An 18681-nucleotide genomic window follows, 5' to 3' on the forward strand; every position below is an offset into this window, starting at 1 on the left:
AAACGATGGGAACTCATGGAAAAAAGATAATGTCATGTCAGAGGTGACTAGAAAAGAAAACTGTCTTAGATATGCAATTGTCATTAAAACCGGCTGAACATTATATAGCTTTAAACAGAAATAAAGATGTCTGCATTTCCCTAATGTATGATTACCCGTACATATACATTATCCTGTATAGTGAGTTAATCTCATACATGGAGATTTAAGTCTCAAGAGAGTTAGAAGGGAGACAACTCTCAAATTATGTTTTGACTTGCTGGTATTGATTTTTTCCGGGAAATGAGTCACTTGACGACTGCCTTTAAAGAATACTACAGCAGAGTTATTGTCTCATTGTTTCCAGGTAAGAATCAACGTGGTTAAGTGTTGTACATTGATGCATATGCATACCTAGTTTTATAGGGTTTTGCTTGTTTATTTGAGCCTGGAATCGATGTTGTTATTATGGGAAATTGCGTATGTGATGTAAACCCAAATAATACCATGTGCACGCAGGTATCTCACGCCTTTCCATGTTTGATATTCACTTGATTATACAATGTTGTTGGTTTTTTTTGCAGAGGTATATATTATTGTTGGCACATCCAGTGGAATCTTTAGCTAATTTTACAAATAACAGTAGTTAACGTTAACTGGAATGTATTCGTAATGCTTTGCAGCGTGATGCTTTTTTAGTACATATTGATACCCACAATTCCAAAACAAATATGTCTGCGCCCAGTAGAGGAGTGTGAAGTTTCTTTTCTTTTCAGTGTAAAAGGAACGGGTCGGTGTCGCTGGTACATAGTGTTAGATACGGTCTCTATTAGTCGGCTGAAGGAGCATGATTATTTGGCTCAGGAGGTAGAGCAGTGGCTTATCACGCTGGAGACCCAGGTTCGATTCCTGTCGGGGCACTCATTAAAACATGCATGCATTTACGTATTTGAGATGTAGCCCGTTCCTCGTCTGTGGGACGTTCAGATTTAGATTTTCCTTTTTTCACCGAGTAATTAAGACAATTCGTTCAATGTTCGCGATTGTGTCTAATAACCGAAACGTAAACACATTAAGCTGTGATTTTAACAGGTCTATCATACAGAAATATATACAGACATTTACGTACCATAAAACCTCGAGTTGGTAATGAAATATTACTTGGCTCATCTACCATAACACTTATCAATCAGTCCCATACATGAACGATATTCTCCTGGTATTTCACAAGGATACTAACTGAAAGACGTTTTTTTTCGCTGTTGTTACTCGTGGTTTTACATACAGCTGTCGATTAATGAGTTAAATATAATAATTCCCAGGTCGGGAATCGTAAATAAGTCATTGTCATTACAATGCATCATTTTTCCCTTTTGAGACAAGCGCCCAAGTGATCAGAATTAGTTGAGTTTAAAATGCATGTTTCCTGTCATCAGTTTAATGTAGCAGGGTGTGGTAGCAGTACAGATGTACTTATGTAAGGGGGCATTATCAATCTGCATCATTTCCGTTATAATCTCAAATCGGTAAACACAGACACATTCCCCAGCCTCCGAATCCACACACGTGCAGCCCACAGACACCAAGGCCGTCATCAATGTTAAATAGGCAGAGCAGCCAAAACCATGGCAACTACCAGTGTTGGTTTCACACAAGATGGATATGTCCCACGAATACATGTAAAATGTTAATCAGGTAGTGTACATTTCTATTATCCATTCCCTGGTTTGTAGGTGTTAAGTGTATGATAAACTATAAGACACACGTAATAATACTGTGGTGACTCAATGAACATTGTATATATACACTATTTGTGTTTTTTGGAGTCTGTCGTAAACTGGAGACACTTAGGAACAGTTTATATTTAGATAAGTAAAAAAGAAATGCAATCCAAAACTAAGATGTCAAAAGATCAACTTCAGGGAAAAAATACTGCAAATGAGCTGACTGAAAAACAAGTATGATACTTACACGACGCCCATTCGGATCATCCTCGGGTTGGCCTTTTCTATGTTTTGAAGAAAAAAACCGAGGAGTTCCGGATGACACAACCCCTAGTCTAAACAGTTTCCTGTTCATGAAAAAAATTTAGATCTAATAATAACTTGTATAGGCACTGGAGAAGAAAGATAGACATCGCTAGCTGTTAATACTTATTATTATAATATGACGGTTGGTGCTATGCCGGACTCCAACAACACGTAAGTACACATGGATACACAACGTAATTGACGCTGCTGAGAGTCTTTGTCTCGAGTGCCCTTGTTAGTATGTCTTTCAGAAACTAAATACACCGTTACATTTGAATTCCGGTAAGAAATGATTTATACAATATTCGTGTCACGAATGAATATAAGAATCTATAGGAGTACATGAAACCTACCTATACTACAATACTTGTTTTCCGGGTCAATTTACTCGATTGTATTGATTCAGTAAACTTCACTGTTCAAGTCGTGTTTGTTAACGACAAATATAGAGTTTGTTATATTAAAAAAACGCCCGTGACTCATTAGTATCCACATATATGATCCTAAAATAAACCACGAGGAAATACACGTGCGCACGTTTTAGAAAATAGTGTTAGGAGCTAAAATTCTTTAAAGGTACGTACTTGTTTTGTGTCGACATTACAGACAGGCGAAGAGACAAGACAGACGGACGGACGGACAAGTATATCTGGGTGAGTACGGTAAGTCAGACTGGACAGACAAATAGATATATAGACAGGTTTTTGAGTGTACATTCACATGTATATGCTTCATCAATTTGAATATTGAATTTATTTCATGTCGCGAATATCACTAACTGACCTATGTATATGAGCATGTCTTATTTGGACTCAAGCCTGACTAAGGTATATTGTCAACTTACAAAGGAATTTGTTTCAGTAACACAATTCTGGACATTACTCTCGCCTGTATTTCTATCCACGTATATCACAATGATAACAATAGCCGAAGAGCTGAGTGAATAAGTATCTTAGCTGATACTATTATAGTATTATGATAAAAAAACATGTAGCTAGGATTTATTGGTGAGATTGGTTTTGGTTACTTGTACATGTTCTTGTTATCTATTATCTACATGTGAGAGGCTTACAACATGGAGGGTTTTTTCCCTACGATATCAAATCTCCTTTATTATCATACAAATGCCAAAACAAAGGTTACAAAGGTTTTGTGGTACAATTACATTTGTATATCGAATTCTTTCTATCAACATGTTTTAATCGCAGAGAGGCAATGATGTGGACTTTTGCGAAAATTACATAAGTTGAAAGGTGGCGAAAGTTTATACGTTTGTGTATATTCACATGTATGTATATTTCTATCCTACAACATTCCGCAACCCGGATATTACTTTTTTTTTATTCCTTACAGAGAATACTTGCAGGTGACGCTTAGATGTCAAGGTAAGATTTTTTCTAAAATTAGATTTCCTATTAAAATGCAATCTTAGTGCAAACATCATTCTGACTTGCAGACGTTAAATATGTAGAATGCTAACTATAGTAAGAGCTATGATTGTAGCATGTAATATAAACTGCTGCCGGCGGTCGGGCTTTACTTCGACACCTACCTTCGGTAGTAGTCAGTTTGTGGATATCAAAGCTAGCGCTGGCACTGGCTATGTGAGAAGGAACCGGTGCCTGGGATGTTGATGACGGTAGGATTTAAATCTGTACAGCTCGTCAACACACGAGTTCGGCAAACGAGAGGTGTCTGGCAATCGGTGCTACTCCCATATCCGAATGAGCTGGGCATTGATGAGCGCGGATACGATTCTGGTAGCGTTTGCACTGTCGATAACCTCTAAGTGGTGAGGTGGTCATTGTTATCGATCATATGCCGAGTATGGACCGGACGGTCTGCACTGATTAACATTCGTTAGTTGTAAGGCCGATGTTGAAATTGTTCAGAAGTTTGTCGTGGAACATTCCAAGTGTGTCATTGCTGATGCGGGGGCCAACTGCCTTTCAACTTATTCGCTCTTTAGGGTGGTGTTGCCCGCGTACTTTGCACTGAATGTTGGCGACCTCAGTTAGGGTTAGGATTAAAACTTCTTTAACAACACATGGATAAGGAAATTTATTTGAATTACTTTTGTGCTTGTTTTATCGCAAAGTGAACAGCCCTGGTCATTTTGAGGCGGAATCCTCAGGCAGTAGTTGGTGACTACTTCACTGAACAAAATACAGGAGGTCTGTCTTTGGCCAACTATATCAATAAGTGATAAAATGTCTTACCGGCCAATGACACAGCTACGTCCTTTTTTCAGCTTCCCGATAAAAACAAACGGACACTGATAGGGAGCATCGAACCACACAACTCGTATCAAAACCTGAGGTCGGCGCTCTCAACGGATGATCTATCGCGGTCCCTAAATGCATGGGATCACGTCACCATGCCAAACCGATTGGGAATATCAATCCGTTAATTTGAAATAAAGCAATTGTTAAAAAAAGGATTTACCCTAATTTTGCTTAAGTGTTACAATAATCTTTCAAATAAGATCAAAGCAAATTGAAAGATAGTAAAAATCAAAACTTAAATAAAAATACCATGGTGACTCGAATTCAAACTTTCATACTTTAAGCAGTGGTTCTGCCATTTATGCTTGGCAAACTTGTTATAAAACGCAGTACATAGTAAGACATTGTAAAAATGTTTGATCGTCGATGCCCTCTGTTAGAAATAATCTGAATTCAGGAAACAATTCTCGAAAACTGCGAACACCCCGATGATACAACTGTGCTGTCATGTAATGAGATATTTCTTGTAACTGACAAACATAATCTTCGCACTTACGAATGATTGTATATTGAATATGTCAGGGTTGTTAAAAAACTGAACTTTTTAAACTGTTGGTCGAAACATGCTTATATGCGCCTTACATGTACCTCTTAACTATTATCTACAATATCATTGAATATTACTCCAGTACGGGTAAGTATCAACAATGATAGCAATACTGATGTCTTGCATCCATGACAAATTTCCTGTGCAATGTCACCAAGTTAGACAGAACACACCCCTCCTTGGAAGCTAAATATGATTTATTTTCGTTTCAGAAAACATTTGATTTCAATAGAATGCGAGAACGTCCACTTACCGAGGCGGATAAAGGATGGTCCTGGGTTGTAATGGCGAGCTCGTTTGGCTCCCACGTGATCACCGGAGGTTTCCAATATTCCATTGGAATCGTACACAATGCATTCCTAGAAAGGTTCGGTGACAATGTTCAGAATACATCCTGGGCAACCAGTCTGTTTGTAGCGACACTTTCGTTAACAGGTTTGTTTGTTATAATGAGACTAGTACTACACAAAAAACTAGAAAAAAATAATTTAACATTTAAAAAAAAAACTTAATTATTATGTGCAATGTAATTAAAATCGAGATGATCATTCTCACTACGTTACTTGAACATATAACGACATAACATAAAAGGTCATATTATGGTGACCTTTTTATCTCAATATTTCACTTTCAGGTCGAATTGTTAATTTTTCGATGTCATCAATCTCACCCATTCGTCACATCATTCATCTGAAACTTACATTTACGGTACAGCATGTATGTAACTATATGCTTCGTTGTACGAAATAACTTTAAACCAATTGACAGATAATGCAAAATATGCACTCAAGGTAGGCTATTTCGAACAGTAGTAATTTAATTGGTTCATCCAAAAGGTCACCCCTTTTACAATGTCGTTAGGTGTTCATGTAACATAGTAAGAATGATCATTTATATTTTGATTATATAGTATTAGGTGTAGAATTCTGGAAAAAAATCAACATTCTTGTATACATGTACAAGGTTATCAAATGTGCATGTGACATCCGCTGGGGTAAAACTGACGCGAATATATTTTCTTGGGGCCGTTTATAGTAAATTTATGGAGATTATATTTGAATAAGCAGATACTACCAGATCCATTATTTATGTGTTTTATTATAACTCGTGAGGTTTATCCTCTCAGGTGTTCTAGCTAGTGCCCTGATCAACTGGTCAAGCTGCCGTGCCACTATGGTCATCGGGTCACTGATTATGACCGGCGGTTTCATCACATGTGCTTTTGTCCCCTCCCTTGAACTTGCCGTCATCTTTTATGGAGTTGTATCAGGTAAGGCTGCAGTATTATCTTATTTAAGCATATCATTTTGCTTCCAAATATGTTAAATTGTCAAGTGCTTGTTTCTTTGTTTTTCTTTAACTTCCTATTAACAGCCTGGTCATTTATTGATGTGCCAGGTTTTGGAGGTGGAGGAAAGCCGGAGTACCCTGAGAAAATCCACAGACCTACGGTAGTACCTGACAACTGTCCCACGTAGGTTTCGAAGTCGCAACCTAGAAATGGCAGGCTAGTGATAAAGTGTCGGGACATCTTGACCACTCGGCTACCGTGGCCCCGTTGTCAAGTGCAACGTGCATACAATCTCAATGTAAATGTTTTCTTATTCACAAAATATAATGATACAACTGACGACTGACTCAGGGTCCAACTTATTTCTGGTTTGGCACCCGAGGTTTTCAATTAACGACGAGCTACACTAATTTAGACTACATTTTAGGGCACAAATAAAGACCAATTTGCCCATTTTGAATTGCATAGACACTTTTGTCTTCATTTCAACAAATTTTATTTCTCAAAGAAGATATTTCTGAAAGAAAAAGGATTGAACAACAGGCATAGCCTATGTAAGTTCTCTTTTGTCTTTTGTACAATCAATTGACAGAAGTAAACACAGAGGACATGTTGATTCAGGCGAGGAATAACTGGTTTTCTTCCTTTCTCTGACATTACCTTATTAACTAGGTCGGTTTTTACGTTCCGGTGAGTTCATTCCCTTGTCAAGGATATGTAGTCGTGGGACAGGCCATACTCAGGTACTTTTTTGTGATGTAGGTCCGCGCCTACCCCTGTGCCTGGAACAAAGGTCCGGTGAGCTTATGTCGGGGTGCGGCGTCCACCTTCCATGGTCCGGCGATTGTCTGTCAACTTTTTGTATAAATCGCTACTAGTCCTGAACGCCCGAATGAATTTTGACAAAATTTGGTCTGGATCATTATTGGGAAAAGGATACCTAACTTTGCATAAAAGGAGGGTGTGGCTCCCCTGGGGCTGGCGGGGCAGTGACCAATAGGGGAAATGGAGGTAAATCCCTAAAATCCTTACTTATCCTGAACGCGTGAATGGATTTTGATGAAATTTGGTCTAGAGCATTATTGGGCAAAAGAAATCAAGCGTTGTATAAAAGAGGTTGTGGCTCCCCTGGGGACGGGGGAGCGGGGCCCAATAGGGGGAATTGAGGTAAATCCTTTAAATCCCTACTTGTCCTGAACGCCTGAATGGATATTGCTGAAATTTAGTCTTGATTATACTTTGGCGAAGGTGATCAAACATTTTTTTTTTAAATTGAGGGTGTGGCTCCCCTGTGGAGGGGCGGTCCCCAATAACGGATTTTGAAGTAAAGCCTTTAAATCGGTACTAGTTTAAACCCTTGAGATCCCCACTTTGACTTTATAAAGTGGTGCTGGGCATAAAGTGATAAACACAACCATTATGTAAAATTAGGCCCTGGGGTCTTTCCCCACACTTAGGGACTTACGTTATTTGACATAACCTTAAAGCCATTGAGATCCCCAGCCACTAACCATGTATAGCATTGTTGGGCATACAGAGATAAACACAACGGGTTTTGCAGTTTGCCGAAAACGGGTCTGTGTAGTTTGTCGAAAACGGGTCTGTGTAGTTTGTCGAAAACGGGTCTGTGTAGTTTAGCGAAAAACAGGTCTGTGTAGTTTGTCGAAAAACGGGTCTGTGTAGTTTGCCGAAAACGGGTCTGTGTCGTTTTCTTTTACATGTATAGATTTGTCGAAACACTAGCTTGTGTATCGTTACAACCAATTAATCGATCAATCAATCAATAAATGAATCCATTCATTTATTTATGTGTCATATATCACAATTGCATTGTACAAGTATAAAGTTACAAAGTATAGAGCATAATTTAATATCGAGGATCAGTCATCTTAACCACAATAAAATATAAATTTTCATATCCTAATAAGAACTGTTACAATAATATTTTTTTAATAAGTAAGACCAACCAAAAATCACAAATTCCAATCAAAAGATCATGTGTTTGGGACAGTCCCATTGTATGAGCGTTACTTACCTTACAACGTCTTTGGTCAAGATAAAGTGTGATTCACCATATTTACAGCTTAAACCTTGAGCATATGCTTAACAAACTTAACTTGTGTATGAAGATATTGTTATATCAATGTATAGATAATCATAATGTTATGTGTAACGAAATTGCTGTACATGAAAAAAAAATAGTCATCAGACACTTTTCTATCATGATGCGTTCAGGATACTGATACCGGGGTGGTGTATTACAGGCGTTTGCTGTGAGGTTAAATTCTAAATGACACGGCACTCACGGTATTTGCTTACGTACAGATGTACCCGAAAAAATTGCTGATGCATGTCGTGTATTTGAATTCCAAGCACTTAGATGAAATAAATTTGATCGCAGACTACGTTACCGGCGATATATAATTGGAATCCCGTACATCACAGTCTTATCGTTCATATACGTTGAATCCTGTAAAACTTTGTTTCAACTACCGCGTTAAAATGGAGAATGTTAACAAATTTTATGAGGAATGTGAGAAAATCAGGACTAGAGAGGAGATGACACATTTGTACGATTCATGGAGTACATTGTACGAGAAGGTGAGTGTAAATATGGTATCTGATTTTCTCTATTATTTTCATATCATTAAACTTGCTTGAAAACACAAATGCAAGGAAAGTAATGACGACCAAAAATGTTTCAGTATTTAATCTTATTAGATATAAATTCAGACTTTGTTACTATCTGATGGTGTAATAGGTGGTTTAAAACACGACAATAACTCAGTCGACGGTTAACCATTTATTAAGTAGGTAAAAATACCCGGCAGTAGACAAATACAAGTATACAGTAAAAACTCCCTCACACTCAAGGGAAACAACTCGCAACCTTGACAAATATAATTTTACCAAATGTATTCATGTACTCTTCTTACACACTATCTCGAATAACAAATTATCTTTATAATAAAATAAGATTACATATCTTAACCATATATTAACAATATAAAGAATTCATTATTCATTATTATCATTACATACTAATAATTTTAATATACATAAGGAAGAGTACATATTCTTTCCCTAATCATGGATTCCATATACAATAATCTTTTACATTATAACTTATTACTAAATTGTGTACAGAAAGTACAGAGAACAACTTATAAAAACAACCGGTCAAGTTCAGTCCACATGTCAGTCTATGTTCAAAGGTCTATCTTTGTATTTGAATCCATGTATATATCTATCAAGTAAAACGACAAACTGGTAAACACTGTTCACACTGTCCGTTAGCCCCAGGGCATATTACCTGGCTGCTAACTCAGGTATGTTTATGATATCTGTATTAAAATACATTACAAATTGAGCACATCAATATAACATTACAGATTAATTACAACATTTCTTGAAACATATAATAATAATTTAAAATACAAATTTTACACTACTACATAAATGTACATATGACTGCGCAAAAATCTTTATTCATTCGTTTCTTGACAACATTGAAAACTATATATTATTTGAATACGTAACGCTTAGTACATCAAAGATATCATTTTAGCCACAATATTCATTTTTGTGGACATTTTAACATTTTGCCTTATCATTAATTGTTCGGTTTGTTCAGCGAAAAGGGAAATTCGTAAGTTATTTATACAAATAATAAAACATCAGTTACAGCTTAATGAATTGCTTCTGAGTACAATTTGTATCTACATTGTATTACATTGACATCCGTTGTATACTTGACTGATTTGAAGGTATCTGCAAACAACAATACTCACGTATGATTTTTCATTTCTTTTTTTTCTTGAAATTTTTCAAACAATATAAACTCAATTATAAATGTTTTTGAGGAAAGGAAAAACATGTTTTGATTTTTTATGATTTTATCTCTTTAAAGGACCTGAATTATGCGGACTATCGCGGTCCAGTTATGGTTGCCAACGCCTTAGCTGTATTATACCCCGGACCTTGCGAGAAGGTTCACGTTCTTGATGTTGCAGCTGGCACGGGTTTAGTTGGTGAACAGGTAATTTGTAATACATATACAGTTTCGTAGATGGTAATGCAATATGTATGTTAATGACTTCATAGCGTGATGACTACATCTCCTTGATGTTTTATTTATAAAATCTGTGTCATGAGTCCGCAGTTTACCTGATTCTTGTGACCTGTTCATTGCGGGAGCTTAATACCTATCAGGGCAACATGAGCGTTGCCATAGAGTGTGTTATCTTTTGAAAGCTGCATTGAAATATTTGTTTGAAAATACACACAATATGTCCTCTGTTTTCCTCCTGCGTTTCAATGAAACGGAATTAAAAAAAAATCTGTAAAAACAATTTGTTAATTTCAGCTAGCCAAAAGGGGATTTATTAAAATAGACGCTTTAGATCCCTCTGAAGAATGCTTGCTAAAGCGAAAGAAAAGGACATCTATCAAACGCTAATCTGTGCATATTTTGATGAAAAACAACTTGATATTGCAGCAAGTGAGTTTCATTGTTTATGTCAGGTATCCCTTATGACTAGTAAACCTTACATCTGCTGATACATATACATATAATTATAATGCCTGTGGGAGGTCGTACGCCTTGTTAAACCAGGTAATTTTCAATATCATCCGAAATATTGACTTCAAACAAGCGTTTATGTTTTATCCCTTGCAATGTCGATTTTCAAAGTCAAACCTGAAAATGATAATCATGAAGTATATTGACCATAAAACCTTTGGATTTCAGACAGTTTATGTAAAATGAAATAATTGTCAGGTCATGATTATGTATTTTCAGTTGTCAATTATCAGTGAAGGAAATTTTCCGTCAAGCGAGTGAAATAAATGCATTGTATGTTAGTTCCCTTCACAAGTTAGTTAGATGTGATTATTTTTAGTTCAGTCAATACCCTAAGACCCTTGGACAATGCTATTCACAGTTATGATATATCCTCTTAAAGCTGACAAGCAGAACGATCAGTGATTGAATTAAAACGAGTGTGACAAGTTACGAGCTGATTGAATGCTCATTTATGTGCAGAGCACAAAACAAAATGTTCGCACTGTTTTAGTAACGATGATCAGACCTTCTTCTATAATCCCCCGGAGGTGACACAAGAACCGATTTTTGAAAACAGATACAGAGTTTTTATTATCAATTTGATGCTTTTTAATTTGCTCTATCGGCTTAAACCTCCCATATGTGACTCACATTTTACATAACCTGGTTTAAGGAATATTGCTCTTTTTTCACTTTTGACGCAGACTTTAATCACATTAGGTAGGTCATTGTCAGATATGCCCATTTCCTTGAATATTTCTCATTTCTCCTGAATAATTCCGTAAAAGCCTAAAACATTATTTCCATAAAAAATTTTTATTCCCTCGACGATAAGATTTGTTCAGTGATAATTGCGCGAAAAAACAAGAACTACAAAAACTGACTGTTATAAGACTAAAAGCATTAATCAGAGAAATGTTTGTGTTTGACTATGCGTTATAAGAGAAAGGCATTAATCATAGCAATGTTTGTATTTGACTACGTGTAAATAAATGTTCGTGTTGCAGGGGGCTTCTTCGTGATGTGCACGCGTCCAAGTATTCTGGACTCCAATAAAAGCAAACAACATTTCGAGTCCTGGTTTGACGAAATTGAGAAAGAAGGAAAATGGAAAAGGATTCGTAAAGATATTTTACCTGGATATATACAAGAACATGACGGAATTATCTTTGTATACCCAAATCATTTAATCAAATATATATTTTTTTAAATAATAGCAGTCGCGTCAGAAACCAAACTTTTGTACTTTTTTTCTGACGCAAACGGAGGCAAACTCGAATAGAACTTCCGGTCACTCGATGTGCAGACCTTCTGCTTCTGGAAGATCTTCTTCTACCTCTTCCGTCTCGAAGCTGGAATATTTATCTTCCAAGATGGCGGCGGCCATGTTTAAGTGTGCGACATGCGAAGTGATGAGTTTCACTAGTGAAGGATTTATGGCACAGACATGCACAGGTTTGTGTCACAGTGTTTGAGAAAACTTAAACACTTATGTTCTTCCGGTTTACTCGATTTACATATAACGAAATGCGATCTTCTTTTGCCACGATGCACACACGAGGTACGCAAAAAATAGAATTTTGTATTTTTTTTTGTTTTCATACTATTTTTGTATTAAGATTAGAACTTGAACCAATCCCCTGAACTGTAGATGGAAACTATCTATTTAAACAACAATGCTAGTCCAAATTAATTCCGACATTTCATACACGTTTCTGTTTCGGTGGTGTTGATAAACCAAGCAATGCCAACCAGCGTATACATGATTTATATAAAAAAACATTTTACCCTCAACTATATTGCATCAATCGGTGGAGATCGGCAATCAGCCGTGTTTAATTTAAAGAAATAACCTGTTCGTGCTAAGGTGCAAACTGGTGACCTCTCTTTTTGTAGACTAAAGGGAAAGTCCCTTTGGTTTTATTATAAATATATATATATTTGTATAGCTTAGAAACATAAGTTACCCTACCCAGTGATCATCAGCCCCGGGGTCCTTCTCGACAGAAGGACTAAGTTTATTGGCCCTTTTTTAACCCATTGTAATCCCCATCCAATAGCCGTATAATTCATTTTGTGTGTTGTGTATTCGAAACCCTTTAGATCCCTAGCCTATAAACATATATTCTGTTGTTAGGCATTAAGATATAAACACAATCATGATGTAAAATCAGATCCGGGGACTTCCCCCATACCTACCACACTAGAACCACATACCTACCACCCTAGAACCACATACCTACCACACTAGAACCACATAAAGTATTGTTTGGCATCAAGAGATAAACAGTCATGTTGAACAAAATAGGTCCTAGAGTCTTTCTCCGTCTCAAGGGACTTCAGTTTTTATGCACAATCATGTTGTTAAACAATCCCGGGGTTCTTTTCAAATATTAAGTCTGAATTTATTATAGGTGGTATCTTTAAAGACGTTTAGATCATCGCCAGATAACCATTAAAAGAATCTGAGTAGAATTTGGTTTTGTTTTATTTGTTTAACGTCCTATCAACAGCTTAGGTCATCCAAGGACGACGTCCCGTGCGTGTGTCATGTATGCATATGGTGAGTGTGTATGTATGTTTTGGGAGGCTGTGATATGTTAGTGTAAAGTCTCCCTGTTATAGTTCGGAACGTTTGCCGATCTATAGTCTCAGGATAACTAAAAGCTAAAAGTGAGGTTGTTTAAACGGAAAATTAGGAAGAAAAACGTTGTTTAGAGAGAGAGAAAAACATAAGAACGCACATGTAGTCGTTTTTCCCGATCACGTTATCGTGGCAGCAAATACAGTTTACAGCCAGAGCATTTAACCCTTTTCGGCATGTGTTTAATGTCATTGTATAGAGCCTTCAGATATTTTTTCTCTCTCTTTTCGTTTTGAAGGACTCGTATCTCCTTTCACAGTGTCTTATATGTTGTTCTTTAGTTAAGCCTTTGCCAATGTGAGGAAGGCTTGTATTTCTGGCCCCTAGTAGAGACCTGACGTTAATCCTGATTAACCACCAGCATTTTCGAGACTTTGGTTTGTTTTGTTAACGTCCTATTAACAGCTAAGGTCATTTAAGGACGTGCCAGGTTTTGGAGGTGGAGGAAAGCCGGAGTTCCCGGAGAAAAACCACCGGCCTACGGTCAGTACCTGGCAACTACCCCACGTAGGTTTCGAACTCGCAACCCAGAGGTGAAGGGCTAGTGATAAAGTGTCGGGACACATTAAGGAGCTCACATAACTAAATCATCCAAACAGCTGGTGTTTAACCTGAACAAAGTCCCTGAGGAAAATGTGTTTCTTAGGTTTGTAGCTGTTTTCCTCAGTAAATAACATATGAAATGGGTACTTTCTATATACGAGAATAAAGTCGAGGGTCTTGAGGTTTGGAAAATCAAAAATATACACTCCTACTGGAAATAGAATGACGTAGATTTGAGGTGTAAGAAGGCGGGATTTCCCCAGGTTGTGGTTCCCCAGTGTGCTGTAAATATAAAGGTTACTGTCTTTCGAGTACCCGTGTGATATGCTATTAAACCTATACAATAACAACATTTATCCGATAGAAAAACTCCAAACTGTAATTTGATGTAAATTTCACATCATTTGAACTTCCAACGAGCGAATAAAGGGATGGGGTCCCTAGTAACAACATATAGTAAATCATTTAGCGAGTCCTATATGCCATGGCACAACGTCCGTCGCCCGACCTTTAAAACGCTACAAGCCATGAAGGGTACACATTTTGTGTAGCGTACGACCTTTTCCAACAATATCGCGTTTACGCATAGTAAAGATATTTTAACTGGAGATTTTCAATCAGACTTTTGTACCATATCTTACTTCTGCTGTCTAGTTGGAATGGGACACTGATTCTCTGCTGAGTATAATTAATCATTCCGACGTCATTTACTAGTTGTATGGATACTCCTTCCGTCGTCATTTATTAGCTGTATGGATAATCCTTCCATCGCCATTTATTAGCTGTATGGATAATCCTTCCGTCGTCATTTATAAGCTGTATGGATAATCCTTCCGTCGTCATTTATTAGCTGTATGGATAATCCTTCCGTCGTCATTTATTAGCTGTATGGATACTCCTTCCGTCGTCATTTATTAGCTGTATGGATAATCCTTTCGTCGTCATTTATTAGCTGTATGGATAATCCTTCCGTCGTCATTTATTAGCTGTATGGATAATCCTTCCGTCGTCATTTATTAGCTATATGGATACTCCTTCCGTCGTCATTTATTGGCTGTATGGATAATCCTTTCATCGTCATTTATTAGCTGTATTGATAATCCTTCCATCGTCATTTATTAGCTGTATGGATAATCCTTCCATTGCCATTTATTAGCTGTATGGATAATCCTTCCATCGCCATTTATTAGCTGTATGGATAATCCTTCCGTCGTCATTTATTAGCTGTATGGATAATCCTTCCGTCGTCATTTATTAGCTGTATGGATAATCCTTCCGTCGTCATTAATCAGCTGTATGGATACTCCTTCCGTCGTCATTTATTAGCTGTATGGATAATCCTTCCATCGTCATTGATTAGCTGTATGGATAATCCTTCCATCGTCATTGATGAGCTGTATGGATAATCCTTCCATCGTCATTTTTTAGCTGTATGGATAATCCTTCCATCTTCATTTATTAGCTGTATGGATAATCCTTCCATCGTCATTTATTAGCTGTATGGATAATCCTTCCGTCGTCATTGATTAGCTGTATGGATAATCCTTCCGTCGTCATTTATTAGCTGTATGGATAATCCTTCAACCGTCATTTATTAGCTGTATGGATACTCCTTCCGTCGTCATTTATTAGCTGTATGGATAATCCCTCCGTCATTTACTAGTTGTATGGATAATCCTTATGTCGTCATTAACTAGTTGTATGGATAATCCTTCCGTCATTTACTAGTTGTATGGATAATCCTTCTGTCGTCATTAACTAGTTGTATGGATAATCCTTCCGTCATTTACTAATTGTATGGATAATCCTTCCGTCATCATTTACCAGTTGTATGGATAATCCATACGTCGTAATTCAATGGATAAGATCCCCAGTAATTACTTTTGATTAATTCACTCGGCTACTATTTACGAGATTTGTTACATCACTTCGATTTAGATAAATTGTGGATTAATTAAAGAGACAAATCAATTCCCAGCATTCAGTTCCGAACCGTTGCTGCGCCTGCTTAGTGTTATCGCAACAACCGAAGTTAGTCTACACATACATTTTGAGAGATACTCTTACTGCACTTCTATAACAAAAATTAACTTCTACCATCAAAATCGAAGATGACCGGCAGTCAGTCATTGAATTCCCCAGCTTAGACTCGACACAACTACAGACCAAGGGAAACATACATGTCCAGGTTTAGTACCCCTAAAGAATTTCCTATACCATTCTTCAAGAATGGTCACCATTCCGTTTTATGATCGGATCCAGAAAAGAAAGGGAACAACTAGGGACCGAGGGGAACCAATACATGAACATTAAAGGCTTTCAATATTATTTAGGAAATTACGAAAAGAAGGTCTTTTTTCGGACGGATGGCCGCTTGATGCGTTATGGTTGATAGACCAAGGACAAAGAACGTTCTGTTTACTAAAAATACATTTAGAAAAAGAATACTCAAGAGGTATATATGTCGAGCTTGGTTTCAAGTATTGTCAGTAAAAGGCTAGCAGAGTAGGCTTACACCCGGATACACATAGTTACGACTCTGACTTTAAACACTGTCATTTGGCTGGCATGGAGGTTCTTCAGGAAGATTTTCCAGAATTCGGGTCTAAATTGCGTCAGACAGATTTCGTTCTTGAGGAAGGGTATACCTTCATCAATAATGCATATATGGGAGCTGTTCCTAAACCTGTGATTGCAGCTGAACAAAAGTAAGTGTGCCCTTTCTTTAAAAAAATATATTTGCAACATAAGATTGGTGGTGACTCTTAACAATTTCATATTCTATCCCCTCGATAGACTTTTCCTTTTTTCCTAATGTTATGAAGTGTTGTAATGTATTGAGAAATATTGGTCAACTGTCACAAACAAAGGTGTTTTTTTACTAACGTATTTATTGCGAAGGAATGTTTTGTACATCACTCGTTTTTTTCTAGATGGTGCATATATAGAAATATCTATATTGACAGAAATATGGAAATATAAGAAGAATAAAGAAAAGATAATAAAATATAAAAAACAAAAAACAAAAAACAAACGTACAATGATCAGATGGCTAAGCGCAAAACTTTCTCTACCTCAAGTATAGAGGTTATATTTAAGACGACATGCGCCAACTAAAAAAATGTATTTATAATTATAACTAATACATGTAAAAATCATGCATACTAACTATATTAATACTAGTATTTCCTTGTTAAGTACTTCACTTGAAGAAAAAAATGAGCCGAAATCTGAGTACAACAAAAAAAGGAGAAATATTGTATTGGTTAGATTTGGTGTCAGATATCGCCATCTTGGACAGAGTTTGCCTATGTAAGAGAGCGATGTAAGAAAAATGTATCTTAAATAGCAATCAATGCGCCCAAAGTAATGTTCTTGTGTTCAAGCATAACAGCCGCCATCCACGATATCAGGTTTATATACATTGTGTTCTTATACTGTGGGTTGAGGTTTTTTGAACACCGGGAGTAGAATTTTGTACATTTGTGTTAACAAAATTGCTTAAAAACTAGAAAACTGGTTGCTTTGGATATTGGGTTGACGTTTCCTATCTTGCTGAAGTGAACACTGATAAAATTTGGTGATCGTAGATTGATTGGTTTTGGAGATATTGACGAGTATATCCACTGTCCTTATACAACGTATGTGTCTTACTATAGCGATGGCTCATTCTCGCTGCAATCCCTTGTAGCGAGAGCACAATCAATTACCACTGCAATGTCTGTGACCCATTAGAAGTTACAAAGTTGGTTCACGGATCCGGACATCTCAGTATGTATTGTGGCCTGTTTTCACATCACCTACACTAGTCATCATAATTGTTTACCCGACTTTAATGTGTAATAATATGAAATTATTTAATCAGTATGTTTTGCCACGATATTATGTAAGGTTGAGAGTTGATTATGAATGTCGTTCTAATAAACGGCCATTTCAATCTGTACAAATTAGTTAAGTTGTTTAATGACTAGTGAACAGGCTCCATGGCAGTTTGTATGGCAAGTCAGCTCGTCATTTATTCGCCGAGCAATGTTGATCCAGTATTTTACCAAATTATTTGAGATATCTTATATACAAATGTATTATATAAGATATCTTATATGTTTATGAGATATCTTATATGTTTATAAGATATCTTATTTAAAGTTTATAAGATATCCTATATAATATATCAGATATCTCATAAAATATATGATATCATATGTTTTAAAAAATATCTTATGAACTTTTCTTTATAAGATATCTTATAAAATATATAAGATATCTCATAAAAGAGATATCTTATAAAGAAAGAGACTCTCGTGAGACCAGCAAAACTTAAACGTTCGAGAATGACTGCTCCCTCTGTGAGGTAACTTCCGTTTTGTTGGAAGGCACGCGTACACAAGCAACCTTCTGTCGCCACCACGATCGGCTAGGCACAGAGCAGATGTCGTGTTCGAGCAAACATGAATATATGGCAATTATAAATCTGTTTCAAACCATTACAAAACCATTACATGTAGTTTTAGATTCAACTCGGCTCCTTCATCGAGTGGGGGAGAGTTCATTATCTCAAATTCAAATCTCGTTCTTTATAATATATATAATTATATATAATCGAATTATGTAAGATATCTTATATTATATATAAGATATATCATATAATGTATAACATATCTTATAAATATATAAGATATCTTATTTAATTTTCTTTATAAGATATCATATTTTTTATGGGATATCTGATATATTATATAAGATATCATATCTTTTATGAGATATCTTATATAAGATATATCATAAAGAAAAGTATATA

At 36.4% G+C, this 18681-nt stretch overlaps 1 protein-coding gene across 2 annotated transcripts; it reads left to right on the top strand.

Annotated features, from left to right (window-relative positions):
- Positions 1-245: 245 nt before the first annotated feature.
- On the top strand, positions 246-6595 carry LOC117319312 (monocarboxylate transporter 6-like). 2 transcript variants are annotated; one of them, XM_033874142.1, is made up of 5 exons: positions 246-346; positions 3363-3394; positions 5054-5276; positions 5968-6111; positions 6240-6595. In XM_033874142.1, exons 3-5 carry the CDS (start codon positions 5075-5077, stop codon positions 6317-6319), a joined length of 426 nt encoding a protein of 141 aa, XP_033730033.1. In that variant the 5' UTR covers positions 246-346; positions 3363-3394; positions 5054-5074; the 3' UTR covers positions 6320-6595. The 2 variants fall into 2 exon arrangements, with proteins under 2 accessions (XP_033730033.1, XP_033730034.1); XM_033874143.1 differs by lacking the exon at positions 246-346 and adding an exon at positions 1962-2180.
- The last annotated feature ends 12086 nt before the right edge of the window (positions 6596-18681 follow it).

The sequence above is a fragment of the Pecten maximus genome, unplaced genomic scaffold (genome assembly GCF_902652985.1).
Source record: "Pecten maximus unplaced genomic scaffold, xPecMax1.1, whole genome shotgun sequence".
NCBI classification, from domain to species: Eukaryota; Metazoa; Mollusca; class Bivalvia; order Pectinida; family Pectinidae; genus Pecten; species Pecten maximus.

Excerpts from the sequence above, each read along its gene's own strand:
- LOC117319312 (XM_033874142.1), top strand. The coding sequence starts at position 5,075 with ATGCGAGAACGTCCACTTACCGAGGCGGATAAAGGATGGTCCTGGGTT. Across the intron at positions 5,277-5,967 it reads AGCGACACTTTCGTTAACAG|GTGTTCTAGCTAGTGCCCTG; the intron begins GTTTGTTTGTTA and ends TTATCCTCTCAG. Across the intron at positions 6,112-6,239 it reads CTTTTATGGAGTTGTATCAG|GTTTTGGAGGTGGAGGAAAG; the intron begins GTAAGGCTGCAG and ends TTGATGTGCCAG.